Source organism: Coccidioides immitis (assembly GCF_000149335.2).
Source record: "Coccidioides immitis RS genomic scaffold supercont3.1, whole genome shotgun sequence".
NCBI classification, from domain to species: Eukaryota; Fungi; Ascomycota; class Eurotiomycetes; order Onygenales; family Onygenaceae; genus Coccidioides; species Coccidioides immitis.
Genome location: NW_004504310.1, coordinates 7663819 through 7688681, shown reverse-complemented (window position 1 = coordinate 7688681; position 24863 = coordinate 7663819). Strand labels below are relative to the sequence as shown.

Genomic DNA, 24863 nt, shown 5'->3' with positions numbered 1-24863 from the left:
GCAAAACAATTATCCAAAGCGGCGGTTGCTGGTCTTGCAATTTGTGCGCTTAGATTCGATGTCGTGACGGAAAGGCTCTTGACTGGGAAAGCACGCGAGATAGTTAACGTCGAGCAGCCCAGCTTGACACGTCGTTCGAGAGAACCAGAAGACAATGTAGCCCGCAATTTGCAATATCAGCAGTACAATGGCTGATCCTCCATTTTCCAAGGAAGATGAGCTTTACCGAAAGCTCTCTGTGAGCTGGAATCCACCCTCCATCCATCGGCAGCCCATCTCTGGAGCAGGCGTCGCATGGACCAAGGACTGGCTCCCAGGCCAACCGCGGATTAGATTGCAAGACGCCAAACTCGCACTGTACCTCGAGTCGGAGCTGATCACGAAGGATCTGGACAAACTTGCTCCCAATCTCTGGCTTGTGGCCACACCGGACAGCTCAGACATCTCCTCACTCACACACCAGATCGTCCGCGGTCGCCAAATAACCGTCACAGAGCAACCAGAGCTGCATCTGGTTTGGAGTTACGATCGTGTCTTTATTAAACCGATACCCAAATACCTTCTTTCCCACGCGTTCTGGGAATTTTATCTCAATGGCGCCCGCCCACCAATCCCTGGGCGGCCGAACACGAAAATCACCAGCGCGGCGCTTGGCTTCCTCCGGTCTTACTTCTACCTCATCCAACACAGATCCGATTTCGCTATCGCAACAAACAATGATCACCGCTTGATACCAAAGCACATCTCTTATGCACAATTTTCCTGTTTCATCAGGGCGTTCGGCAGAGATAGGATCGGTGACGACGTCGTTTCCCCACGATATGCGTACGGGGAGCTCGGGCTGACACGACTGAACCTCTCGTCCAAGGTTTTCCTCCAACGCTTTACATATCACAAGGTTCACGGGCAGTACGGCGCTCGTCTCGCACAATTTTATGGCCCTGTACTTTTTATGATTGGAATTTTTAGCTTGGTACTCAGTGCACTGGAAGTGGCACTCTCTGTTCAGGCAATTATTGTATCGGGAAAGCCGTGGATGACCTTTGCCCGTCTCTCTCGGTGGTTCGCGATATTCACTATTGTTTGCTCTGCTATTTTAGCATTGCTTCCTGCGATGTCTTTGGTTGTCCTGGCTGCTCGCGAGTCCAGACTTGCGCTGAAAAAATTGCAGGAAAATGGCATATCCTTGAGACCCGCTTTAGATAAAGAAGGGGACAAGACAACGGTTTAGATAAGTGCCCAGAAAGGACGAGTCTGAAGAACGAAAGGCAGCATAGACAATGAACCCTTATTTCCTTGGCTTCTTTCTCCCTATTCGCCCCTTTCCCTTGAGAGCTCTCTCACGTCAGCTTAAGCGTACTTATTTAGGCCTGCATCTGCCGTTAAATTGTCTTTGGTTTGTGACCTCTTCGTCTTCCTTATACTCACATGCTTAACAGAGTTTATAGGGCTTCGAGACAAGGAAAAGAAACATCCTTAATCTCACAGCAGATCTGTCCCACTTTCCCAGGAAGTTATGTCAGGTTTTGAGGATCCTTGATAAGCTTGTACTGCCAGCCTTTCAAGTCTTTAGGGCTCATCCGCAAAACATAGCATCAATGGCCCTTGCAACTTCTTCAATGGGCTAAATGCTGTTAGAGGAAATGTATGGCCATTTTTTTAAGGGGAAATCAATATCGGCTCTTCTGGTGACAAAGGGGCCCGACTTGACCTGATAATCTCCTCAGAAACTCTGCGATACCACCCTGCATTAGCAACAATAGTGTCGGTGATTCTATCAGCCTTCGTAGGAAGGAGACTGCTTAAGGATCATCTCTCTCTGAAAAGCGGATGTGCTAAGGGACTGTAGGCAAGGTATATAAGGACACAAGAGTCTGTATCAACGGCATTTTTTCCATTGGGTTTCAACACCATAAGTCACTGACTACAATTCTCATGAATTCACTCAATCTATTCACAGATCTGTGTTATTGATTGTCTCATTGTTTATTCACTCTGCAAGCTTTTTTCGTCACATCCTTTGTCACAACATTCACCTGCTCTGTTTTCACCTTGTATCTTTCAAGCTAATTCACTCTTCACCAGCTAACTTTCAGTGATGGAGGGCATCTCACCTGTGGCCATTGGACTATTTAAGTGGGAGGATTCTCCTGGCCTCTGTAACCCTTCCTTTCCTTTTTTCCTTCTCCAGGTCATCCACCATACTCTGCTCTCTCTTTCCTACCTATTCTCATCTATGTGAGCAATGCTAACATAGTTTCTTTCTATTCTTGCGTCATAGATCATGGTTGTGCTGTATGTGGCACCTCTCTCAATAACCCTAAGGCCAAAAGGACCTGCTATGGCACTCATAGTGAGCCATGCATAAGATATCACCAAACCATGTTTCACATAGGTGAGTACTCTTTTCGTCGAATCCCTTTCGTCGCATATTTTTCACTTCACTTTTGAGGCTATGTACAAGGGAACTACTGAGAGCTAACTGAGGTTGATATCAGGCGAAAGTCATAAATGTGATGCGTAAGTTTCACCTTTCATTCATACCTTTACTTATCACTCAGAAGCTAATACATTGGCCTTTACAGATGCAGGAAATCTAATGAACTCCATGATAAAAGGCACAGATATATTGCCAAGTATATCCAGGAACTTCATGAACTTGACCAGGAAAATGATTTATTTCACCAAAATCTTGGAGCATCAGGCTCATCAAAAATAGGAATCTCAGACAAAAGCACCCCATTTCCTAAATCTGGAACAAAAACTCCAGCTGTCAAGGTATCATCTGACTTTAGAGCTCCGTCGAAAAGCAGTGCCTCCAGGCGAGGCTCATCTGTGAAACATTTAAGGAAGCTTATAGTCGATCACCGATCCAAGTCCGTGCATAAAAACGCACGGGCTATACTGCCAAAGGCTGTCCGCTGGATGGATAATCCGGTCTTTGGGACAGCCGAGGAAAACAAGTATGCTCGGACACACAAACCCCGAGCCAATAGTCAGAAGCTCACTCCGGCGGCTGAAATGAGAAAGGATATGATCCACCAATTAATGAAAAGTCCACGCTTGTCTAATCACCTCAACACGCAAACATCGAAGTCATGGAAGCAGACGCCCGCGAAGCTTCGGCGGGAAGAGAAAAAGACTATGAAATACCTCAGGTTGACTAGCAAAGCTCTCAGGCGGCAAAGTATGACTTGTACTTCCACGATTACTACTAATGAACTAGTCGAAAAGGTGAGCCACGCAATACACGGACCAACCAAGGCGCTCTCTTCAATGAGTCCGGAGGCAATCTCACAAGTCTCCGTTGAACACATAACCCGACACGAAGAACTTCAGAAGAAGGTAGCACATATAAAGTCCAGCCATAACTTGAAGTTTGAAGACAAGGATGGTTTGCTAGTCGCAGCCAGTTTGAAGATCCCATGCATTCGAGACATCTTGGACAAACTAAGTGTCAAGCCCCTATCCCCCAAAGACTCCAGGCAGCGAAGAACGCTGATGTGCAGCTTAATCGAGGCAATTCTCGGAGACTTTGAATTTCTCGCTAACGAGGCCAGAGAAACCCTTAAACGTGCCGCAGGATACTGGCGGTTCGCCAACAAAAGAACATACCTTGCCATGACACAAAACAACAAGACAATTAACTGGGAAACTGGAGAGAAAATAAACGAAGACGCATTTGACTCTTCGGAGCAAGAGTAATAAATACAAAAGATACCATTATAAATGAAGGATTGGGGGGCGGCGCTTTTGAGCTCCAACGCGGGTGCGTCGCTGGGCGCCGTCAGCAGGCTAGGAGAAGCCGTCAATAGAGAATATACTCTCAGAAAATACTCGGAGATAGACATTACCAAAGGATGACCAGAATTGGGGATAGGCTGGATGGATAATTAACATGAATATTTCAGCCCCCTCCCACTATTTGACCACAACTTCAGCATGAGCACAGGCGATACAAAAAAGGATAGTTGAGCATACCTTACAGGGAAAATAGATTGTCAATATATGCTATCAATAAAAGAATCAATACAGACTACGAAGAAACAAAGGCTTTGGACAATGAGCGGCATCATATCTCAAAGGCAACCGCTAAGTTAACCGTTAACAAAAAAAGTCTGGGCTCGATTAATTGAAAGATAAATAATAGGTTGAATGGTCCAATTCCGCGACACACTCAGAAAGCACTTCGGAATCCGCAAAAAGTGGTATCCGGAGAATAAAGGGCGCATACTTTGCAAAAACAAGCAGCTACTATTGTTAAAAAGTACCAATTGCTTCAGCGACGCAAAAGGTTGTATAAAATCCGGGCAGGTAGTCGGAAAAGCCACTGTGTGGCAATTTTAAGCCTTATATTTTCTGAAGCACTTGCGTTGCTCGTCTTTCAATTCACATCAAAACGCTAGTCCAAAATAAGTTTTCAATACCGAATATAACGGAATCCGGTCTGTGGGAATATGGCGATATCACTGTCCCTGGGGTCTTGCACTATCATCTTTGTTGGTCAATAATGGCAAAAGGTAAAGCAGCAATGCCGAGTTGCGGTTGGCTCTGCTTCACTGTTGTTGCGTTCCGCCGGGTATAGCCAAGCCAACGGGCCCTGAGAATCGGCAGCCGCGGCCTCATGCTCTTGCGGTGCGTGGTTCCCTCAGCATTGTCTTCGTGACTATCCCAATCATCGAGGTTGGGAATGTGGTTCTAAAGAGAGGCAACCAGAGCCCCAGGACCACCGGTGCTCGAATTTGCCATGATAATTATAAGAGTACTCCCCGAAAAACATCACAAATTGCCACTGATGAATTATCGTTGACTCAGCCTCGCTGCCGTTGCGGTGCTGCTTATAAATTAACAGTCCAAAGCGACGACGACAGAAGCTTTTTGGACGCTGGTGACTTTACGTCCTGCTCACTGTCTTTGCAATCGTCGCAATGGCCAAGGTAAACGGCCTGGCTCCGAAGAGAGGCAATCCGAAGCCCAACCTCCCAAACTGCGATTGGCTCGGCACTCGCTGCGTTCCCAGCTTGCTGCCATCCATGGGGTTGGGTGGCTGGTAGAAACCCAAGACACCCCAAGTAGGGACCATTGAGAAGGCTTCAGCAAAATGCAGTTAAAACCTGGACCACATTTGCAGACGATGTTGCACGTTTAACACCATCGGATGCGACATATAGACGCCGCTCGATTCTATCACTGACTAAGAAATATTAGTTAACTATTAAATATTAACAACTGTGACCGGTGTCAGTGCCATATTCACCAGGGGCTCGATACTGAAAAGGCGAGCCTTCTGACAACGAGACACTAATCGCTCAGACCAGACTTAACCTTGCTGGAGGAGGAGGACGAATGCCGTTCGAATGCTTGCTCGCTTTGCAACGCAGTCGGACGTACAGTTTTTCCATCACCGAGCGGCTTTTCCGGCCGAGAACCGATAAACGCGGGGTGCATTATGTCATCAATAAGGGGGCGGCGGCTATTCGTTAGCGGGAAAGTCGCATCAGACGCGTTTATCAGTGGAGCCGCTGCTCGAGGAGGGGCATCACACGGTCAAAGGTCAAGGAGGCGCCGGAGCTTAATAAATAGGATAACTTTCTGCTTTCTGTATCTCCGGGAATAGCAAACATACGCACTTTTGCTTATTTATTCCTATAGAATTGTCAGATAATCTAAGTTCACAAAAAACACATTTTTATTCAATTGCTCCCTCACAATGTCCGTAGAGACGTTAACCACCATCTCCCCCACCACCAACGGCCCCATCCTTACCCGCGCAGGCATTTCAGAGTCCGACCTCCTTACCCTCCCACAGACAGCCCAAACGGCTTTCCGCTCTTTTTCCCGCTCTACGACCCTTGCTCAACGCCAAGAAATTGTCGCAAAAGCCCTTGCCATCCTCTTGAAGAAGAAAGATGCGCTTGCACGCGAAGTCACGGAGCAGATGGGTCGCCCGATCGCATACACGGGCGCAGAGATTACAACCGCAGTCAAGCGTGGAGAATACTTAAACCGAGTGGCGGGCGAAGTTTTAGGGGACAAGATCGAAGCAGACAGCGAGGCGGGATTCAAAAGATACTTAAAAAAAGAACCTGTTGGAGTAGTATTGGTTCTCTTTGCCTGGAACGTAAGATTTTCTCAGTTAGAAGTTCGCGTAACATAAGGGATACTGCTGACGTTGGGGCCATCATATGAAATAGTATCCATATTTGATCCTTGTCAACAGCTTGATCCCGGCCCTTCTCGCTGGGAACGCGGTAATCCTCAAACCCTCGCCCCAGACCCCAACCGTTGTCGAACAGATGGCTGCTATTTTTGCCGAGGCGGGCCTCCCACAGAATGTAATTCAATACTTCCACTCGGGGTCCCCCACCTCCATCGAAACACTTATTCGCTCTCCACTTATTAATCACATTTGCTTTACTGGCTCCGTCGCGGGGGGGTTAGGAGTGCAGAAAGCCGCGGCAGACAGAATCGTTAGCGTTGGGTTAGAGTTAGGTGGCAATGACCCTGCATACGTCCGTGACGACGTTGACGTCGCTTGGGCAGCCGAGGAAATTGTCGACGGGGCAATCTTCAACAGCGGCCAAAGTTGCTGCGCTATAGAGCGGGTATATGTTCATGAAAAAATTCACGATGTGTTCGTGGAAGAGGTTAAGAAGGTTATATCAAAATACCGGGTAGGCGATCCATTCGATGAAAAGACCCAGATTGGACCTGTTATTTCGAAGAGAGCCAAGGAGAATATCCTTTCACACATTGACGATGCTGTGAAGAAGGGAGCCAAAGACGAAACTCCCGCCAACTCGACATTTGAGAATATGCCGCCTGAAGGCAATTTTGTCAAGCCAACACTATTGACAGGAGTGAATCATGATATGGTTGTCATGACAGACGAAACCTTTGGCCCCGTTATCCCTGTCATGAAGGTTAAAGATGACGATGAGGCCATTCGGCTGATGAATGACAGTGACCTGGGATTAACCGCGAGCGTTTGGACTAAAGATGTGGGTACCGCAGAAGAGTTGATTGAGCGGATTGAGGCTGGAACAGTGTTTGTCAATCGTGCTGATTATCCAAGTCCGGTATGTTCATATAACCCCGACTAATGGCCTGGCGGAGCGCTGACTCTTTCATAGGATCTTGCCTGGACTGGCTGGAAGAACTCTGGGCGAGGAGTTACACTGAGCAAGTTCGGATTTGATCAGTTTGTGAAGCTGAAGAGCTTCCATTTGAAGGATTATCCAAAATAGGTCGAGGCGTCTTGTCTTGCTGCACATCTTGAGAAGTTGATCACAGGGAATCTTAATCATGATGCTCATGTAGAAAATGCAACCAGAAATTCATCATCCTTGAACAAATGACGGGTCGCTATGCAATCAGGTTGGTAATCCGAGGAGTGCTATAGTTATCAGCGCGACTTAATATGGATATATCGTAAAGCATGTCATCCGATGCTTCAGTCCAAGAGCTTCATGACCGTTCCGTCGACAATTCAAAGGGTAGCCCGAAAACTCTGACTCGGGCTATAGAAAAGTCGGGACTTCACGAAGGCGTTGCTCCCTAAGTCTGTCAACTCCATCGCGGCGTTTCTCGAACCTCGAGTCCTGCGCAGGCTTCGCTTTGGAAACAGACCGGCTGGGGTCGTCCTCCGTAATCGGTGTAGTGGATTCATCTAGTTCGTCGAATTCATCCAGTAACTTGCTTATGCTGGACTTATGCTTTGAAGGCTGAGGTGTCTTGATGGGTTGATGTATACGGAGGCGAGATATTGTTGAACTGCGAGGGTGGGGAAAAGCTGTTCCTGGTCTATGACTTGGCCCCGGTTCCGTCGAAGCTTTCATCACTCGAGGCAGCACATTCGGATCGCGAGTTAAGGGTACTGGAGGGAGACGAGAGACAGTCTTGGTTGTCGGTCTCGAAGGTGCGGCTGACGATTTATGACTAGTTACGGCCGATCTTGGCCTCGTCTTATCGCTCATGTCGAGGGAGTCATCATCTTCCGAGGAAATTTCTTGCTCTTGAAAATTTCTGGCCTGTCCCCTCGCAGCTAAATTCACCGCAGGGCTCCTTTTTTGTACTCTTCCAGAAATAGGCCGGCGACATCCCAGCGCAGCCTTTGTCGCTGATTTAATACCATGTAGTCCAACCAGCGACCTTGACGGCTTTGGTGCGGCCATCAGCGGCTGTAGATGCGTCCCAACCCAAGGATCATCGTCCTTATCTCCCTCGCTCACATCCACATCTTCCGCTTCCGAATCAACGAGCGGCCGGCCGGCGGCATTCCTCAACTCATCCAATGCCACTCTACGTTTTTCTGCAGCAACCTCGGCCTCTATTTTCTTCTTAGTTTCGTTGCTCAGTGTTGATTTTCCGTCCGTCCGTCGGGATATTCCTGCAAGATTCCCCTCATTGGCAAGCTTTGCTTCTTTCTTGCGGCGGGCGTATTCGGCGTAATGGAGATGACGCGTAAAGGCTTGAGCTGTAGCAAGAAATTCATCCTCAACCATTATATACACTTCATCGTTTTCTAACCCTTCGAGCATTAACCTATGAGCGCGTCAGTCCGTGACTTCAAGTCCTTGAAACGCGACGGGGGGATGGGTGATAGGAGGAGAAACACACTCTTCCGGAGGAGGCTCGCGAGCTGGTGACGTAGATGGAGATCGATCTTCGAAAATTCTTTCAATATTTATCCACCAGGAATCAGAAGTACTCACTCACTGTCTCTTCGCGCTCTTTTGGCGCGTGGTGGAGCATGGTCTTTCTCCGAGTCCGTCGCAGGGCGCGACGCGCGGGCAGAAGTGCGAGAAGCGGATGAAGCTGGCGTTGCACTCCTCCGAGATTCACTTTTCACTTGCCATGGCAATGTCCGCGGCATTCTTAACAGGAGGCAGCACACTTGAGCTCCATAAAGGACCGTTGTTCAAGTTCACGCTAGGGGAATAAAGCAGTACGTCAAGACTGGAGACCTGTTGAGGAGTGATTGGCAATCATCATACAACTCCATGACAAATACCAACAAATACTTGGGTGCCCGCTTTCCGGACTGAAAAGATGATACTAGGGAGCTAGCTCCTACACGTACGGAGTACTCCACATTCAATTCGACCACGTCGACTTTGCTATCTCTTACGGATGCTGACAGTACAGGATTATGTTGCCTATTCAACGCGTTCCTCTGGCCAAGCCAATTAATGGACTTCCAACCTAGAACTCAAACAATGTGCTCTGTATGCGAATAAGAGGAACACGTCTGCCAGCTCCAAGGACAACGTCGCTTTCTAAACGGCTACAAGGATTAATTTCGTTCACTTATCTTGTATTTACTCGTTCAGGGAAGAAATATCAATTGCATTTTCAATTTAAGATATTTCTTCTCAAGCAACATTCATTCGAAGAGCTTCGCGGACTAGAGACCCAGAATAATACTCTCGTCGCGTCATCCAGAATTGTCTATACATCGTAACTCCCTTATCCCTAACGCCTGTGATCCTCCGGACCCGGTATCCTCGTGGGTTTTTAAAGTAACGCCATTTGAAATATATCCCACCAATCGAATAGGGATTGACAAATTCCAAGCGTATCCTCTTGCATCATAACTCATTTAACTTTGGAACGAAAGTGATGAAAGTAATCAGGAAGCGTTTTGCCGCTCAAGTCTCGCCGGGACGTTTGCTGTTGCAGCTCACGATTTTGACCTTGTCTGCATGGACCGTTGTCTGATTATCTAGCTTGAACGTAGCATCCTTGATGAGGAACGTCCAGACTTCATCGCAGAAGCGATATGTATCCAAATGGCCCTGTCAGCGAATCTCGTATCAGCGGCTCCAGTCCTGTTTCCCATGTTGGCGGCAATGCGGCATGCACCCGGTCCCTACCTTGAAGGACAACTTTGCCCTAACCTTCTCAGCTAGGACTTCCGTAATAACCCGGTCAAAGTTGGACAGGATCTTCATAGCAAGCTGCGGCTCGATCCGGCCCTCATTGATCAGGTCATCAAGGGTGTCAGTGAGGGACAGGCCGATACTGTTGCAACGCAATATTTGTCAGTTCGGTAGCATGTGGGCCGGGGTCTAGTGGGCTGCAATACCTGCTGCCCCGATAGAGCTCATAGTAGGCTTGGGCGCTCATTTTTGCGGCCTGGGTCGAGATGATGGCGAGGTCAGCGGTGATGCGGCAGAGCGGCCGAGTTGGGAGGCGTGAAGGCCGTGGGTGCGATCACGTGATGGCCAGCAGGCTCCGGCTCCAAAACCGCCCGACGTGACTCCCGCCGCCGCCGCCCGCCCTTGAGTTGAGTTGACTTCCCGCCCGTGGTCTGGATTCACCAGAGGCCCCCAGACACTTGGCCCGTTTCTTAACCACCAGGAGCCACATGGTGCAAGTTGACAGAGTGCTTGGAATCTGCGTCGGGGCATGTCTCCGGCACGAAACGCCACTGGGGACCACGGTCAGAAATCTTCCGAAATACCCTGTTGGGCTCTCGCGGATTGATGCCGACGTCTGATCCGCACTCATGACCAACCTGTAGGTCCCGTGGGGCTTGCAGTGAACAAAGGATCTGACTTTTGAGGAACCCCTCGGCTTGGGGGCCTTTCTAAGTTCTTGCAATTGCCCTCTCTTCCCGACACAGCCCCGGCCGCTCAGGGATTCAAAGCCTGCCTCTATATCAGGAACGGGCGCCAATTCCTCAAAGATTCCAACAGCGCACTCCTTCATATCTGTCATTCCCTTGACCATATATTGCGCGCTCTTTCCTGGTCGTTTTAAACATATCCAAGGTCCCTTCATCCTGCGCTTTTGATTCATACACATATCATCTTAAGTAGCCAAGATGGCCTCTATCACGAAAGCTGTTACCTTAGCCCTATTGGGCTCAAGGCAAGTGGAGTCGTGCCTATAGCCGGCTTCCGTTTCTAACTATTCTCAGCGCATTCATACTCGCTTCAGTTGAAGCTAGAGAACCAGAAGACCCGATGATCACACCAATGCAAGCAGCGAATTCGTGCTATACAGCAACCATAACGCAGCCGTCACCGCATATTCGCTGTGCTCATTTCAACACCGAAGCGTGCCCTATGGTGAACTGCTTTAGGGCAGAGACAACTTCCATCCCTTGTCCAGACAGCAATTGTCCGACAACCCCTACATCCATCAGCTATACCCCTTGCCAAACAGCCTGCAGCCCGGCATGCCCGACTGTTACGATTAGTTGCTCGTCTACGCTTAGCTAGGCCCAAGAGTTCTAGCCACCGAAGCTCGGGTTTTTGTTAACTGGGATAGAATTTAAGTGGAGAGGGAGGTCAATGGGGTCCCGGTTTTCAATGTAATCCTTTCACTTCTAAGCGTATCATCTGAAATGTACTTAAATCCATCATGCCTTGAAAGTGGAGCTGTAGCTAGTTCAGTTGAAAGCTCCGATGCTTGGCCATGACAGTCCAATCCACCCCTCCTTTGGCTACCATCGATATTCCGTGGCTAATAATAGGGTGCCTGGTTCCCCGTACGGAGTACGCAATATTGAACTACTATTTATTCCTGTAACGAAGGAACACTCACGGCCAAAGGATGTAAATAGCTGAGGGCTGCTGTATGGGAGTCGCATCTACCATTCTTGGGGGCCTGTCAGCACGCAAAGCCTCTTCGGTATGCGGAGTTTCCAACAGCAAAGAGCAACCTTAGAAAGCCCTCGTCAGGGATAAATACACATCTGCACCAGCCGAATGCATATTTAGACTGGGCTGCAAGGGATAGAAACAAACCCACAACCCGAATCCCGGGATACAGAATCCAAAATCTAGAATTGACAACAATACATGGAACGTGCTACGTATTCGGCTCTTCCGTTCCCGGGCTATTTGTTCTCGAACAAACGTTTCCAATAGATTGTCATGGATTGAGAACATGTACAAGGATTTGAGTTGCTCTGCGAATGCGAAAATCCAACACTTTCGGCATGGAAAAGTGTCGATTTCGGGAGCAGGAGAGCGGCTGAGCACGGTGCCGTACGCATACTTGAGAGAAAAGACCGCATACCGGGTGCGTTGAGAATGTATCGCGCGACTTTGGGAGACCATGGATCCCGTGCGATAACGAATAGGCTTAACAGGCTCATCGGGGTCCGTTGGATGAGGTATATATATCGTCCCCAACGTCCGCTGTTGATCCAACTTCTTGAGACCACTTCTCATCGCAAAGCCAGAAAGGCAAATCTCTTTGGTCCAACCTGCATAAATCCACCAGGCTTTGAAGGAAACCAGGCATCCAAGGAAAAATCACGCAAAGAAAACCTCTCACAATGCATCTCAAAATCGCGGCCATCGGCATTTTCTTTTCCACCATTCTCGCCTCACCCACCCCGTATGTATCACAAAGTCTCCCGCTCGAACCAACCAAAATTCACAAAATCGACCTCATTTCCACATCCAAGAACTAATCGCGTCAATAGTGTCGCTGAGGCGCCCAATGTGGCACCGCCACAGATCACCACCCACTCCAGGCGTATCCCGCTCGCATGCCACACACACACCACGAGCTTGTACCCAATGACCTGTCCCGACCCACGAGAGACATCCGACTGCATCGTGCTCCCGTGTATCATGAACGAGACTCGAACGCTCCCTTGTCACACGAAGCATTGCCCAACTACGCCAACCCAGACGCAGTGGTTGCCATGTCCGACCGGATGTAGAAAGGGGTGCGAAACAAGCACTGTGTACGAAAAGGCCATTTGCACCGCTTAGAGGCCTAACACACATGCTTTAGCTTTGAACGGATGCAAGGAAATCCGTAGGAAAGACGTGGGGTTTTTGGTATTGAGGGGTGGGCTATCGAGCGCCATGACGGTAATGAACGTGACATGTTTTATTATATGAATTTTCAGCAACTTTGTTTTAAACCTTTTATATAGGAGACGCAACTGGCAATTCAGGGCAACGCGTGGTTATCAATGATATCAAAAGCGATTTCAAAGTAATCAATTTATAGAATATGACTTTAGGCTGGACCAAAGTTGACTTCTAATCCAAATGCACCTTTTTCCTGGGCTGGAATTAAATCAACGTACTCCGTAGAAAGGATAACAATTAAAAATCAAAAGAAAAAGAAAAATAGAAAAAAGAAAAAAGAAAAAAAGAAAAAGAAAGAGAGCGAGAGATAGAGAAAGTGCTTCGCTCAAAGTGCCGTGGTATGGGACTCACCAGTTCGCGCTTGTAATGATAAATTGCCTCTGTAGGCCATTATGATAACCATCAACACCGTATTATCAACTGCTGGAGACCATCCCGGCCAAAACACCGGCCCCAATAATCCCCCCATCCGATGCCTCTCTCAGAAACACGGACTTTCCACTCTCCTGCGGTCCATCCCAAATCACCAATCGGTCAATAAAGCTTTGGCATGCCTCTTTGAAGTGAGGATAATGCTGGATAATGCCGCCAGTATAAGCGACAACCAACTCCTCTGGGCCGGACTGCCAGCCTTCAACTTCAACTGCGGCAGAAATTTCGGAATTATTTATATCATTAGTGGTGTTGGAGATTTTAGGTCGATATACATCTGTGAGAGTATCTGTGGATGCGTTGAACTCAGGAACTATGATGTTGGATGCCCTACGTGGGTTGGTGGCTCCATCATGGCGAAGTTTGATCTCCTTGTTGCAAGCCAGCAACCCGACTACTGCAGAGGCAATGAGTGCGGCCGACCTGGTTTGTACGGCTCGAGCTACCTTTCGGAATGCCCGGGCCGTGGCGATGTCCCAGTTCCAGGAGCTTGATTCTGGTGGTGGCAGAGTGGCTCCGAGCTTCGCAGCCAGGGCCGAGTCCGAGGGTGTATTTGCAACCACCGATGAAAGGTACGTGGTGCTCAGTGCATATCCCTGTACCAAAATTGCCGGGAGATCTTTCTTTGGCAGGCCTACTATCGATGTCAAGTAGTCATAGAAAATTATCCTGACTAGTTCGCCGATGTAGCGGCCACCAGTCATGTACTCAAAAGGTTGAAATCCTGGACGAGCACACTGGCTGTCCAGGATCGAATCCCACACAGTAGTAACATTCAATTCTCGTAGAGGTGGAGCGGCACCATTTATCGTCCATTCTGTATTGACAATGGTTTCGCTTGCATTGGCATCGTGTGACGATACCTGTATCGCTTTTGACTCGTGTAAATCTGATAGTTTCATAGGGATCGTTGCATTGCAGCCGGTACCAACGATAATACCCATTGCAACGCGGCTATTCGGCAGAGACTTAACCAAATAGGCCAACGATGCCAGGGTAGCAACCGTATCATTGGTTATTGCAGCGATTTTTAATTTTGGCAGAGCAAACAGTTTCCTCCGCTTCACTGATGGCTCATTTGAGCCGTATGGTCGCCGAGTGTGCCTCTCGTATCCGGCTAATAATATCTTCCCAAGGTTAAGATCCGTCGAATCTACCCACTTGAATCCTTTACCCATGGGCATCAGGATAGCCTCTGATAATGATTCCTGCCTGTGTCCAGTCAGTTCTAGGCCAAATGCTGAGAGATGCACTTGCAGCTAAGCGCTGGGCCCCTGAGGATCGGGGTTATTACCTACATCATTGGAAAGCTAAAGGTAATCCCCATCTCCAGTTCTTCAGGAATTTGGGCACCATCTGCGAGCTCCGCCGTCAAACTGTCTGCAACAACCTCCGCCATGCAATCTCCTATCCACAAGAACAAATCTTCCGCCTTATCTGTCTTCAAGCGTTCCTCTATTGGCCACGCCTTCTCTAACGACCTTCGGACTCGATTACGCTGTGCTTTACGTAAAGTTTCGCGCGATTTCTCCTCATCTGATCCGCCATCGATTTGATCAGCCGCTTCGCCTAATAATTCAATAAAGGCAACCCTGAGATTGCTTCCACCAACGTCAATCGCCAAATATCGGCCCGTTTCCTGCCCAGTGGGAAGCCGCGTTACTGGCGTCGGCAGAAATTGTTGATCGGAGTTTTTTGCAAGTTTCTCATAAACCTTGGAGAAGCAGCATGCCAACTGGTATAACTTCGCATCTTCGATGACAAGTGGCTGTAAAAAGTTGTCGATTGCACGGTCTTCTGGCAGCCTTCCCTCTGGACCATCTTCAAGTGTACCCTTTTCCTGCGGAGCATCATCTTCATCACATGACTCGACTGCCATATTGTGGTCGTCGTCTTCCGCTATACTTGTCAACAACATATTGAGGCTCTGGTGCGGAAAGGGAGGATCGTATGAAATCAGCTGGCACAAGGCTTCGAACTGTTTCGGTTCGCGGGATGCGCTCCCGTAATCACGCAAGCTTCTTCAAGCCTGATCTCGCAGTAGCAGTACGCAATCTCTCACTTAGCGATCTGTATATTGGACCCGGAGCTGTGCAAAGGGGTGAGGTCCTCGGGCGGGTACCTGCCGAGGCTAACGAAGAACGAAGGGAGACTTGTAAGAACGCAGGAGACTTTTGGGGATGCAAGACAGAATAGTTATCGCATTCGAAAGGACGAATTGAAGCGGCTCAAGGAATGTCAGCAAGTTTCAGAAAGACCGCTGATCTTCCTCAGCGTGGTCGTAACGTAAATCTGCACGCAACCTGATCCAGGGTGGTTAACTTTGTTTTGAAGTGACGTTGGAGATCGGACACTTCGAAACAACTGAAGGAGAAACAGACAAGTCAGCAGACTTGATACGACCTTGCGACGGTGTGAGGCTAGGGAGAGCCAGCAGGCTGGATAGATGTGACCCTGACAGTGAGAGCTGGCTTGAGCGATGGGTGGAGGAGGTGGGGCAACAAAAGGAGGGAGCATAACTAGTAACAAGCTACCTGCGCCCTTCAGAGACGCCCTCTCATCATCCCGTGCATTTGGCCGCTGTTCACCTCAAGGAGGCCTCTAGAGGGAACATACACAGGGGCCAGTGATTGTGCTTTTATCTGAACAACGCGATCTTACAGGGTTTGTTCTGGACAATTCGATGGATCCAGGTACCAAGCACGGAGTTACCATGAGCACATCTTCTTCCAGGAGTGAGCTTGAACCTTGCTCTGATCCTATCCCAATGTAACATAGTTACGTACAGATCGATGCAACTAAGCCTTGCGACAACGGAATGCTAAAACAGCTGGTGTCATTCTCCTGTCAAAATCCGTCAAAGCTTTCCGGAGCTAACGGATGTCATGCGTGTGCGGCGGCGAAGTTGAAACATGTCACCTTTAAATTTTTATTTAACATTCGCTAAGAGACCCCCAACCACTTCCTAAAAAAAAAAAAAGGAGGTGAGCAAACTCGGATCCATCCTTTTGCTCATAACCAACTCAGGGCCGGCTTGAACTGGTTGAAACTGCGAATTTGGAGCTCAAACCAGAACCCTGAACCAGGAACGTCACGATTCCGCAAGAGTCAGGGAAAAGCATAACTGCTCCCCCTTGCTCACGTTGATGGGAGAATCATTTTCCGAGCGAACCGAAAGTCTCAGTGCCGGTGTGCTGCCGTACGTCCTCCTAACTCAGATGTTCGGTCGACAGCATGATCAATGCAGCACTCTAGAGTTATTGAAAATTGAAAATTAGGGTCACATGGCCATGAAGATGCACATATAATAGAGCACAGTAGACATCCATCAACTCTTGGAGGGTTCGATGTGAAACAAAATTCCCTTCTTCTGCCTGTTTGTCTTTCACAAAAGAAATAGTTCCCAAGCCCCGGGGCTTTAGTGGGTATATAAAACGCCAACGGATATCATCATAGGTAGCCGCAATGGAAACCCGGGGGTTACCGTTCTCAAGTGACGGAGCCATACATTCGGAACTTCGGAGAGACGGTATGAATCCGGGGTAACGCCATGCTCCACAAGATCATGGTCGCGTTCGCATAAGATATCGAGATCTCCTGGTGAGGTATCTATATATTATGCCACAGCCATCAAAACAATCGTTCTGGCTCTCTGGGTAGAGAGCAAATGTAATATGCACCTGCACCAAATGTAGCAAAATCTGTAGTCAATAAGACTTTGAACATTGAGGTTTTCATAATCAATTACCTTAAGAGGCCCCGTGAAACGCGGTCAGCATCCAATATTCAGGTTCAGTGTAGACGGTTCCTTGAAGCATCAAAGGGTTTGGTATTTGGCTAGAAGATTTCTCTCGAAAAATCGAGGCATCATATATGGTCCAGCAGCACAAGCGTTATTGCCCTAACGCTTGCGTAGTCGGTATCGAAGCATTCTAACACGCATATTCCATCGTAGCAATTTTCCCTTCTTGGAATCTTCCTGTGTCGAAACATTGACCTTCAGAGGGCCCAAAACAATACTCACAATCCCGTCGGATGCTTCTCCGAACTTGGCTCCGTAGAAAAAAATCGAATGAGCCTTGGGAATAATGGGAGGCGGCCCCTGGTTTCACACCGCAATGCTGGAAAGCGAGTGTTGCTGCAGCCTTGTTGTCGTGATCCCTTGTAAAGGATATTAGGGTATGGGGTATCCTCAAAATTGGAACATGGGTTGAAAACAGATCATATCCAACGGCTGTGAGCTTTTCTACGTTGGTCTGCATGCTCAAATCCTTTTGTACTTTGGCGGAAATTGGACACGAATCCTCGAGAATTGGGTGGTAGACCGAATTGAATTAACATAACTATGGATCTTTCCCCGTCCACATATTTAAAGGCACCCAGAAGAGGAGTCAACAATCTTGGAATGCCTTTTCTTTTTTGAGTCTATCGACCTATAAAATCAGCAGATGCACGGAAAGGGCCCAATAACTAGTTGCTGCTTGGCCAAAAATGCTCAACCCTGAAAGTTCGTCTAGAGAAATTGTCTTATTTGACCTTCATCTCAAAATCTTGAAATATTTTAGATACCAGGGGATGTGTGCCCTCCTCATTGATTAACTTCTGAGAGAGAGCTGAAAGTCATTAGACAAGCTGGGACGATGACAGCGTATAATCTCCTGCTATAGCATGGACATAGATCGTTAGACATACTTGGAATAGTCAGGATGCCATTAAGCTACCTTTTCCCTTATGCACTCAATCTGATGGGTCATGCATGTCCAACCCTTGTTCTTGCTATGGGAAATTAGGTGCGCTAGTCATTCTGGTTCATGACTCCCACTCTGCATTCTCGCTTGCAAGTCTCAGTAAAGATGATATCACCATTTGGACCGCCATCGCAGTGAAATAGCTAATCTTATAGTTAATGGGACATCAGTTTTGGCCTACCTGCTTGTCGAATGGCCCTGTGAATTTCGGAATCGTAGTCCCCTGGATTATATTTAGTAACTAATCTAGTTAAGGCTCATGGCAGAATTTCAGAAAACATACCAGTTTGAAGAAAAAGGTTCCCACAGTAACATGCTCCCATTTTGCAATTCTTCATTTGCACGATGGCGGGCGCAGCTGCGATTGCGCAAATCAGGAATCCAAAGGATTAAGTGCTGTTACACAGTTGGAGCGAATGCAGCATATTTTAAAGCTAGGCTGATAACAAATGTTGAAAATATGCCAGTAAATAGCATGTCTTTTAGTTAATCACTGCCAAATTAGCCGTGTACTCCGTAGCAAGTTTTGCTAAATTTTAATGCATTTCACTGAGCAGTCAAATTCTTTTCTTGCAAGTAGGATCGCCACCGCTGGGACAATAACCCGTTTGGCTTATTATGTATTCTTCCAAAGCACCCAAGGACGCTACGGACCACAATATGACTTGAAGGCCGGACCAATTCCGGCAGCCCAAGTCTGGGCAAAACTGAGTAGGGAGATAGCCACTATGGAGAAACTGGATCCAATATCACGGACGACTCCTCGCCCAGCGAGGTATGATGGTAGTGGGTGACTCGAAGCACTCAACTTCAATGTCCGGGTGACGGAACTTGTCACAGTCTCGTTGCAGATTTTTGGTGGCGCGAGATGTTCTGAGATAGCCTCGGGGATGCGTTTTTTGGTCGAGTGTCTGCTTATGTCATCGGCAGCTTAATGTGCCTCATGGGGACGTCATTAATGCAGCTGCCGCCGCCCGACGAGGAGGTGTGTCAAAGTCATATAACTAACAGATATCCGTCCAGAATCTCTAAATCTTTCGAAATCGGATTCAAACCCCCTATGCGGCGTGGTTTTAGAACCGTACCTGAAAATATCCCCAGGGGAACCCCTACGTTCCGACTCTAACCATGGAGAAGAGTCAACCATCTTGCAGCCGCCCCACAGCGGCAATGCAACGTCGTGAGCCCTGGAGAGTATCGCGTTTCCTTCGAAACACCATTCTCGCAACGTGTCTCTGTCTCGCCATCTATTGTTTCTCTCATCAGTCTCATCTTCTTACAAGACCCAGCGCCATCATGAAGGACAGAACCCAATCTCCTATTTCGAACGTCGGAGACAATGCCGGCCAAGACCCGAATCCATCATCCAAAAAGGTGCCCCTTGAGGCTCATATCATGAGCAAATGCCCCGATGCAAAGAACTGCTTTCTGGACCTTATTGTGCCGGCGATGGTGAAAGTTCATGATAAAGTGGACTTCAAACTCTCATTTATCGGAAAGTACGTTCTATTTTCCTAACACCAATTACTTCCTGTCTTTTTGCGGAACAGGACATGGTGCTAATTTTTAATTTTTATTTTTTCTTCTTCGTTTTAAGCGTATCCGAATCCTCATCCGATGTATCCTGCAAGCATGGCCCCAGCGAATGTGTTGGGAACATGTTGATGCTATGCGCTGCAAACTTACCGTTCCCCTGCGACCCTGAACAATCCAAACCTGGCGACAAATGCAAGGTTCCCACCATCCGCTCTCTTGGCTTCGCCAACTGTTTGCTACGCGACTACAAAAATATTCCCGACCGGAATATTGTCGAAGACTGTGCTTTGGAGCATGGAATTGACTTCAAGGCTCTTAACAAATGTGCAAGCAGCCAGAGTGATGACCCTAGTTCTTCCAACGGCGAGCTTAGCGGGCTTGCTTTGCTGAGAGAGAGCTTCCGCCGAAGTCAGCAGGTTGGCGCGACAAAGAGTTGCACGGTCCGAGTGGACGAGAAAGAATGGTGCATCCTTGACGGTGGCCAGTGGAAGAACTGTCAAAAGAAGGGTGCAGATACAGTTGATGGCATTGTAAATGAGGTGGAACGACTGTACAAGGAGAGGAATTGAGGGTGGTATATCTGCCCCCTTGATGAGTCAAATGATAGGTTTTGAAGGCTTCTTGCTAAATGTACGATGTTATTGCCATTATTGCGACGTGATCAGGAATCAGCAGTGTTGTGGGTTCCTTTTAACTCTTTGTTTCTGAAGCAAGAGTGGATCCTGTTTGGGCTCTCATTTTCTCTAAAGGCCCTGATGTATCATAGTCTCTATTCAAGGCCAAAAGTACTATATCTGCAGATATATAATGAATGTATGTATGGGTAATGAACACAACAACGATGTATTGTAATATTCTGTGATTCAAAGCAATGGGTTTCCCAAGAAATGAAGCTTGAGGATCAGGGTCTGGGCTCTGATAATGGAGGGATCACCAAGGCTGTCATGGACGGGAAAAGTGTGTTCACCTTAAGGGGAGATATGTGTAGTCCTGGAGATATCCGGCCAAAGCCCTCTACAACAGGAACATGGGAGCATATCATGGTGTGGGGTGCTCACTCCTGAGCAGGGAAGAGTATTGAAACAAACCTTTTGTGCTGCATATAAAAGGTATGAACCAGTTAATTGTATTGTAGCCCTAAGCAAGTGTTTTTGCTGGTATTATAGACAAGTGAGCCAACTCAGTATCAATCTGAAGAACCCCAAACAACACACAAACACATAACAACAACGCGTACTTCATGGATCTTCCCTTCACTTGTTTTCTGAACTCTCCACACTCACTCTTCACATCTTGCACAACAGAATTGTATTCCAGTGCACTTCCTTGGAAAGGCACATTAGAGGAATATACTGTGTAAGGAACCCCATACTTTGACCACGCAGCAGTTTTATACAAGCTAATCAAACCCTGAATTCCATAGTAACACAGTCTGGTTCTAGAGGGATCCGGAATGACTCCAGGACAGTACTCTAGCCTCCAAAAGGAGCTGTCCAGCATTGTGTGCAAGTACACAGTTGTTGATTCAATGAGACCTGATGTAGCTGAGCTTGTCAAATCACCCGACAATCTTGGATTGTTCAGGGACGTATTTGGAAACTATATTTCCATGATCAAGATGCGTTCTCAGGCATTTGAAGATGGAAAAGTCACTTTGTATGACAAGGCACTGTTGATTCTCACCACCAACGGCAACAACCTGCACAACTTGGGGGCAATCGAGCTTTTCCTTGATGAAATTCTCGGAGTGAAAACGGATGGAAGGGCTGGAGATGTGGAAGCAATTCTTGAAAAGAATATTGCGGTCAGGTCCATGCTCCAGCGTGGTATGTAGCCATCGCTTATTGGGACATACACATACGGATGAGGCTGACATTAGCTCAAGCCACGGATTGGAGCGACGGGAATTTCGATAAAAAGGTAAAACACGAAGACGTTGAAGGAATGACGGAAATGCCGGCAGATAAGAAACGGAAGAGAAAGCTTGAAAGTCCCGCTGAAAAGAAAGAGTCATCCCCGACATTGTGGGACAGCGACAGTGCCATCTCCAAAATGCTCGACACACTTGAGCGGGCAAAGAAGGAATTCCACGCAGTCGACGAAAAGGAAAGGGGTGCTAAGTACCTTGCCGCAAAATTTCTAAGAGACACGGCAGAAAATATTCTTGCATATTTCAGGGAGAATGGCCTCCAACGCCATGAGCTGGTGCCTCACATTAAGTCAGCATACTGGCTCGGATACAAGAAGACGCTCGCAGCAACTGGAGGAAGGGCTCGACCATTCGAGATGAGCTCGGATCAGTACCGTTATCGTGAACGACAACTGCGTGATACCCGTCCCAACTTCGGGCGCGCTGACTGCTACCGACCCAGAGAAAGGAATGCCTCGCCTGCTGATAGGGCTAGGGCGCGGTATTCCCGACGCGGATAGGTGGTTTTCCAGTCGTAGGGAGTTAGTCTCGGGTTACCAATATTGATTTCGATCAGTTCTGGCGCAGAGGCGGGTAAGGATAGCGTAGCAAAGGTTTGGAAAAGTCAACCGACGGCACCTGGTTAATAATGTACCTTCCGGTGAGGAGTCTTCATGTCAATTTATTCTCAGGGTGCGCCAGTGTGCAAAGCTTTACTTGTGGATCAAGAGTGTATGTAGAGTAACTTACACACAATATGTAGCTTAGGAAGCGAGATTCTTGAGAAGAATGCTATTTGAGTTATTCAGCGATGCTTGTCCTCTCCTGCCCGCGGATTGATAGGTCCGCAAACATCCGGCATAACCGGCAAATTCAACGAGAGCGGGCCAAGACGGATTTCGAGAACCGTCGCGACTCACGGTGTGTGGCTGTGGTTCAAAAAGTATGTGCTGGATGGCCGGCAGACCGGGAGAATGTGACGGGCACCGTGTGGGGAAGCCGAAGCCCCATGATCACTTCAAGACCGGCCGCGGATCAGCTGAACGCCGTCCCCAGATTTTCCAGCGCGCACACGAGGCCTACATAAATTAATAAATCACGCACGCCCTCTCCTCCCTTCTCGAAACCGGTTCTGGAGCGACTATACTCGAGCATCATGTGCTGACAATGAAGCAATCTGATCCTCACTCCGTCCTTCATTCCGACGATGGTTCATCTCGTCTCCCCGCACGCGCCGAAGACACCCCCTCGTCTACCGGTCGACTAACACCCGCATCCAGTGAGAATGGATCCAGAGATGGAGATACAGTTAGAAATGCCATCGGTCGAGGGCAGGACCTTAAGAAGCTTCAGACCAATATCCGTGAGGAAAGGGAAGGGGATACCCCCTCGTCGGGATCTGCTGGATCAGCGACCTCTGGGATTTCGGAGCGCTGTGAACAACGCTTCCGCGATGAACGGGATGAAGAAGATGATCTGATAGCCCCGTACTCCAGATCTTACACGGCCGAGGAAGAGAGGCGTGTAGTGAGAAAATTTGATAGGCGGTTGACTTTGCTCATGGCATTTCTCTACATGCTCTCCTTTTTGGATCGCTCCAGTGAGTACTTGGATCCCGTCTGCGCCGGGTGTATCACGTTCAAGGCTAAGCGACCATTTCGTTTTTTAACTGAAAACAGATATTGGAAATGCCAAAATTGCTGGGCTGATGGAGGACTTGAAACTTTCGTCCTCGCAATACGAATGGGTCCTCACGGCATTCTACATAACATACATTTTGTTTGAATGGATGACCTTAATGTATAAACTCGTTCCGGCACATATCTACATACCTCTGTGTGTTCTGGGATGGGGCTTGATTGCATCGTTTCAGTCCCTTGTCACATCCTTTTGGGCTCTGGTGCTGCTTCGAGCCCTGCTGGGTATTTTCGAAGCAGGATTCGGCCCCGGTCTGCCTTTCTATTTGTCCTTCTTCTATAAACGGGAGGAATTGGCGTTCCGTACGGGAATGTTTCTCTGTGCTGCCCCCCTGGCTACCTCTTTTGCTGGTAGTCTCGCCTGGTTCATCGTCTGGTTAAACAAAGATGGCCCTCTTGCTCCATGGCGAGCGTTATTTCTCTATGAGGGCTTTCCAAGCGTGGTGGTGGCGTCCGTTGTCTGGGCGTATATTCCAGATCGGCCCAACAAAGCTAAGTATCTAACACCGCGCGAAAGGAAGATTGCAAAATGGCGTCTCCGCGAAGAGCAAGGTAAGAGCCGAAATCATGATATTCGTGCTCGTAAATTCGATTGGCGTGAAGTGGCTCGCACGTTATGCGATCCGAAAGCGTATCTTACTGCCGTCAGTTCCTTCTTCAGCCTATTTGGTCCGTATGGAGCACTGATTTAGTGAATAGTTTATGTTTTTCAGCTGCAATGTCGCCTTTAGTTCCCTACCGGTATTCCTACCGACCATATTAAACGAGTTAGTATATTCCGACTCCGGAATTCAATGTTAAACTAACATGCTCGCTCTAGTATGGGATACTCCAGATTGACTTCCCAGGCTCTTTCCGCTCCACCGTACCTATTCGCATTCATAGTTGTCCTTGTAACCGCCTCCGCATCCGACCGCAATCGTAGCCGGAGCCCCTACATAATCCTCCATGCGCTGCTCTCCTCGTTGGCATATCTTATCATTGCTCTAACGGGGGTCTTCCACTCATATCTCCCCGAATCCATCCACATTCTCATTCGATACGTGTGCATCTACCCAGCCGCAGCGGGTTTCTTCTCCGCCATCACTCTCATAATCACTTGGACCATGGACAATCAGCGCGCCAAAGAAGGTAAGGGAACCGGAATGGCAATTCTGAACGTTATCGGCCAATGTGGACCGTTGGTGGGAACAAGATTATATCCTGCACGCGATAGTCCGTGGTACATAAGAGGAATGGCGCTGTGCTCTATGTTCATGGTTTTTGTGGCTATATTGGCGTTTGCTCTGCGGGTTCTGCTGCAGAGGGAGAACGCGAGATCGGCGAAAAGGACGATAAACCGGGATGGAGAAGAAGAGATTTCTGCGACTGGAGAGACGGAAGGGCTGATGGCTTCCAACACGTCCTCGGCTGCTTTGGAGGCCGGAGTGGAAAAGACGGGAGATGGGAAGTTTGTCTACATTATTTGAGGAGGTTTGGAGAAGATCCCTTTTTTTGTTATCTCTTGGGTTGCTTTGGATATAATACCCCCTCATGTTGTAGCGTGATATTCTGTTCCCATGTTGACCTTCCATATTCATATTGTCTACTCCGTTGATGGCCTTTGATGTGTGCATCCATGCTAGAAGGCAAGAGTTACCTTTATAGAAAACAGAGAATTTCTTTTCCTTTCCTTTCTTTTTTTCTCCATTCATGATAG

The 24863-nt window shown here is 48.1% G+C and overlaps 14 protein-coding genes across 14 annotated transcripts; 8 read left to right on the top strand and 6 right to left on the bottom strand.

Annotated features, from left to right (window-relative positions):
• Positions 1–149: 149 nt before the first annotated feature.
• On the top strand, positions 150–1670 carry CIMG_00277 (uncharacterized protein). The gene has a single exon (XM_001246505.2). The coding sequence runs from the start codon at positions 188–190 to the stop codon at positions 1229–1231; it is 1044 nt and encodes a 347-aa protein (XP_001246506.1). The 5' UTR covers positions 150–187; the 3' UTR covers positions 1232–1670.
• Positions 1671–2382: 712 nt separating this feature from the next.
• CIMG_00278 (uncharacterized protein) lies at positions 2383–3705 on the top strand (the record flags this gene model as incomplete). The annotated part of the gene is made up of 3 exons (XM_001246506.2): positions 2383–2395; positions 2499–2520; positions 2586–3705. The coding sequence occupies 3 exons, from the start codon at positions 2383–2385 to the stop codon at positions 3703–3705; spliced, it is 1155 nt and encodes a 384-aa protein (XP_001246507.2).
• Positions 3706–4106: 401 nt separating this feature from the next.
• CIMG_10516 (uncharacterized protein) lies at positions 4107–5571 on the bottom strand. The gene is made up of 2 exons (XM_012358808.1): positions 5326–5571; positions 4107–5194 (listed from the first exon to the last, which is right to left on the bottom strand). Exons 1-2 carry the CDS (start codon positions 5446–5448, stop codon positions 5108–5110), a joined length of 210 nt encoding a protein of 69 aa, XP_012214231.1. The 5' UTR covers positions 5449–5571; the 3' UTR covers positions 4107–5107.
• A 17-nt stretch (positions 5572–5588) lies between these two features.
• On the top strand, positions 5589–7351 carry CIMG_00280 (aldehyde dehydrogenase). Its single transcript, XM_001246508.2, has 3 exons — positions 5589–6121; positions 6195–7079; positions 7134–7351. The coding sequence occupies exons 1-3, from the start codon at positions 5711–5713 to the stop codon at positions 7245–7247; spliced, it is 1410 nt and encodes a 469-aa protein (XP_001246509.1). The 5' UTR covers positions 5589–5710; the 3' UTR covers positions 7248–7351.
• CIMG_00281 (uncharacterized protein) lies at positions 7203–9037 on the bottom strand. The gene is made up of 3 exons (XM_001246509.2): positions 8719–9037; positions 8620–8665; positions 7203–8544 (listed from the first exon to the last, which is right to left on the bottom strand). The coding sequence occupies exons 1-3, from the start codon at positions 8873–8875 to the stop codon at positions 7521–7523; spliced, it is 1227 nt and encodes a 408-aa protein (XP_001246510.2). The 5' UTR covers positions 8876–9037; the 3' UTR covers positions 7203–7520.
• A 289-nt stretch (positions 9038–9326) lies between these two features.
• Positions 9327–10150, bottom strand: CIMG_00282 (transcription initiation factor IIA subunit 2). Its single transcript, XM_001246510.2, has 3 exons — positions 10088–10150; positions 9876–10023; positions 9327–9797 (listed from the first exon to the last, which is right to left on the bottom strand). Exons 1-3 carry the CDS (start codon positions 10126–10128, stop codon positions 9651–9653), a joined length of 336 nt encoding a protein of 111 aa, XP_001246511.1. The 5' UTR covers positions 10129–10150; the 3' UTR covers positions 9327–9650.
• Positions 10151–10215: 65 nt separating this feature from the next.
• On the bottom strand, positions 10216–10785 carry CIMG_12889 (uncharacterized protein; the record flags this gene model as incomplete). Its single annotated transcript, XM_004445911.1, has 1 exon — positions 10216–10785. One exon carries the CDS (start codon positions 10783–10785, stop codon positions 10216–10218), a length of 570 nt encoding a protein of 189 aa, XP_004445968.1.
• On the top strand, positions 10320–11582 carry CIMG_12888 (uncharacterized protein). Its single transcript, XM_004445910.1, has 2 exons — positions 10320–10875; positions 10925–11582. Exons 1-2 carry the CDS (start codon positions 10829–10831, stop codon positions 11226–11228), a joined length of 351 nt encoding a protein of 116 aa, XP_004445967.1. The 5' UTR covers positions 10320–10828; the 3' UTR covers positions 11229–11582.
• Positions 11583–11672: 90 nt separating this feature from the next.
• CIMG_00283 (uncharacterized protein) lies at positions 11673–12185 on the bottom strand (the record flags this gene model as incomplete). Its single annotated transcript, XM_001246511.2, has 1 exon — positions 11673–12185. One exon carries the CDS (start codon positions 12183–12185, stop codon positions 11673–11675), a length of 513 nt encoding a protein of 170 aa, XP_001246512.2.
• CIMG_00284 (uncharacterized protein) lies at positions 11943–12974 on the top strand. Its single transcript, XM_001246512.2, has 2 exons — positions 11943–12354; positions 12443–12974. The coding sequence occupies exons 1-2, from the start codon at positions 12293–12295 to the stop codon at positions 12735–12737; spliced, it is 357 nt and encodes a 118-aa protein (XP_001246513.1). The 5' UTR covers positions 11943–12292; the 3' UTR covers positions 12738–12974.
• CIMG_00285 (hexokinase XprF) lies at positions 12850–15852 on the bottom strand. The gene is made up of 2 exons (XM_001246513.2): positions 14573–15852; positions 12850–14486 (listed from the first exon to the last, which is right to left on the bottom strand). The coding sequence occupies exons 1-2, from the start codon at positions 15190–15192 to the stop codon at positions 13259–13261; spliced, it is 1848 nt and encodes a 615-aa protein (XP_001246514.1). The 5' UTR covers positions 15193–15852; the 3' UTR covers positions 12850–13258.
• Positions 15853–19011: 3159 nt separating this feature from the next.
• On the top strand, positions 19012–20394 carry CIMG_00287 (uncharacterized protein). Its single transcript, XM_001246515.2, has 2 exons — positions 19012–19521; positions 19620–20394. Exons 1-2 carry the CDS (start codon positions 19151–19153, stop codon positions 20125–20127), a joined length of 879 nt encoding a protein of 292 aa, XP_001246516.2. The 5' UTR covers positions 19012–19150; the 3' UTR covers positions 20128–20394.
• Positions 20395–21011: 617 nt separating this feature from the next.
• On the top strand, positions 21012–21988 carry CIMG_00288 (uncharacterized protein; the record flags this gene model as incomplete). The annotated part of the gene is made up of 2 exons (XM_001246516.2): positions 21012–21384; positions 21438–21988. The coding sequence occupies 2 exons, from the start codon at positions 21012–21014 to the stop codon at positions 21986–21988; spliced, it is 924 nt and encodes a 307-aa protein (XP_001246517.2).
• Positions 21989–22552: 564 nt separating this feature from the next.
• Positions 22553–24839, top strand: CIMG_00290 (MFS transporter). Its single transcript, XM_001246518.2, has 4 exons — positions 22553–23067; positions 23147–23808; positions 23864–23931; positions 23985–24839. The coding sequence occupies exons 1-4, from the start codon at positions 22635–22637 to the stop codon at positions 24631–24633; spliced, it is 1812 nt and encodes a 603-aa protein (XP_001246519.1). The 5' UTR covers positions 22553–22634; the 3' UTR covers positions 24634–24839.
• The last annotated feature ends 24 nt before the right edge of the window (positions 24840–24863 follow it).

What these genes read in the sequence shown, in the direction of transcription:
- CIMG_00277 (XM_001246505.2), top strand. Translation starts at nt 188, where the DNA reads ATGGCTGATCCTCCATTTTCCAAGGAAGATGAGCTTTACCGAAAGCTC.
- CIMG_10516 (XM_012358808.1), bottom strand. Translation starts at nt 5,448, where the DNA reads ATGCACCCCGCGTTTATCGGTTCTCGGCCGGAAAAGCCGCTCGGTGAT. An exon ending in CGTCCTCCTCCTCCAGCAAG is followed by an intron (nt 5,195 to 5,325) that starts GTTAAGTCTGGT and finishes AATATTTCTTAG; the next exon opens with TCAGTGATAGAATCGAGCGG.
- CIMG_00280 (XM_001246508.2), top strand. Translation starts at nt 5,711, where the DNA reads ATGTCCGTAGAGACGTTAACCACCATCTCCCCCACCACCAACGGCCCC. An exon ending in TGGTTCTCTTTGCCTGGAAC is followed by an intron (nt 6,122 to 6,194) that starts GTAAGATTTTCT and finishes CATATGAAATAG; the next exon opens with TATCCATATTTGATCCTTGT. An exon ending in GTGCTGATTATCCAAGTCCG is followed by an intron (nt 7,080 to 7,133) that starts GTATGTTCATAT and finishes ACTCTTTCATAG; the next exon opens with GATCTTGCCTGGACTGGCTG.
- CIMG_00281 (XM_001246509.2), bottom strand. Translation starts at nt 8,875, where the DNA reads ATGCCGCGGACATTGCCATGGCAAGTGAAAAGTGAATCTCGGAGGAGT. An exon ending in CAAAAGAGCGCGAAGAGACA is followed by an intron (nt 8,666 to 8,718) that starts GTGAGTGAGTAC and finishes GAATTTTCGAAG; the next exon opens with ATCGATCTCCATCTACGTCA. An exon ending in CGCGAGCCTCCTCCGGAAGA is followed by an intron (nt 8,545 to 8,619) that starts GTGTGTTTCTCC and finishes ACGCGCTCATAG; the next exon opens with GTTAATGCTCGAAGGGTTAG.
- CIMG_00282 (XM_001246510.2), bottom strand. Translation starts at nt 10,128, where the DNA reads ATGAGCGCCCAAGCCTACTATGAGCTCTATCGGGGCAGCAG. An exon ending in GAGCTCTATCGGGGCAGCAG is followed by an intron (nt 10,024 to 10,087) that starts GTATTGCAGCCC and finishes GCGTTGCAACAG; the next exon opens with TATCGGCCTGTCCCTCACTG. An exon ending in GGGCAAAGTTGTCCTTCAAG is followed by an intron (nt 9,798 to 9,875) that starts GTAGGGACCGGG and finishes ATTCGCTGACAG; the next exon opens with GGCCATTTGGATACATATCG.
- CIMG_12888 (XM_004445910.1), top strand. Translation starts at nt 10,829, where the DNA reads ATGGCCTCTATCACGAAAGCTGTTACCTTAGCCCTATTGGGCTCAAG. An exon ending in TTAGCCCTATTGGGCTCAAG is followed by an intron (nt 10,876 to 10,924) that starts GCAAGTGGAGTC and finishes AACTATTCTCAG; the next exon opens with CGCATTCATACTCGCTTCAG.
- CIMG_00284 (XM_001246512.2), top strand. Translation starts at nt 12,293, where the DNA reads ATGCATCTCAAAATCGCGGCCATCGGCATTTTCTTTTCCACCATTCTC. An exon ending in ATTCTCGCCTCACCCACCCC is followed by an intron (nt 12,355 to 12,442) that starts GTATGTATCACA and finishes TCGCGTCAATAG; the next exon opens with TGTCGCTGAGGCGCCCAATG.
- CIMG_00285 (XM_001246513.2), bottom strand. Translation starts at nt 15,192, where the DNA reads ATGTTGTTGACAAGTATAGCGGAAGACGACGACCACAATATGGCAGTC. An exon ending in ACCTTTAGCTTTCCAATGAT is followed by an intron (nt 14,487 to 14,572) that starts GTAGGTAATAAC and finishes GACTGGACACAG; the next exon opens with GCAGGAATCATTATCAGAGG.
- CIMG_00287 (XM_001246515.2), top strand. Translation starts at nt 19,151, where the DNA reads ATGGAGAAGAGTCAACCATCTTGCAGCCGCCCCACAGCGGCAATGCAA. An exon ending in AAACTCTCATTTATCGGAAA is followed by an intron (nt 19,522 to 19,619) that starts GTACGTTCTATT and finishes CTTCGTTTTAAG; the next exon opens with CGTATCCGAATCCTCATCCG.
- CIMG_00290 (XM_001246518.2), top strand. Translation starts at nt 22,635, where the DNA reads ATGAAGCAATCTGATCCTCACTCCGTCCTTCATTCCGACGATGGTTCA. An exon ending in CGAAAGCGTATCTTACTGCC is followed by an intron (nt 23,809 to 23,863) that starts GTCAGTTCCTTC and finishes TTTAGTGAATAG; the next exon opens with TTTATGTTTTTCAGCTGCAA. An exon ending in CTACCGACCATATTAAACGA is followed by an intron (nt 23,932 to 23,984) that starts GTTAGTATATTC and finishes TGCTCGCTCTAG; the next exon opens with TATGGGATACTCCAGATTGA.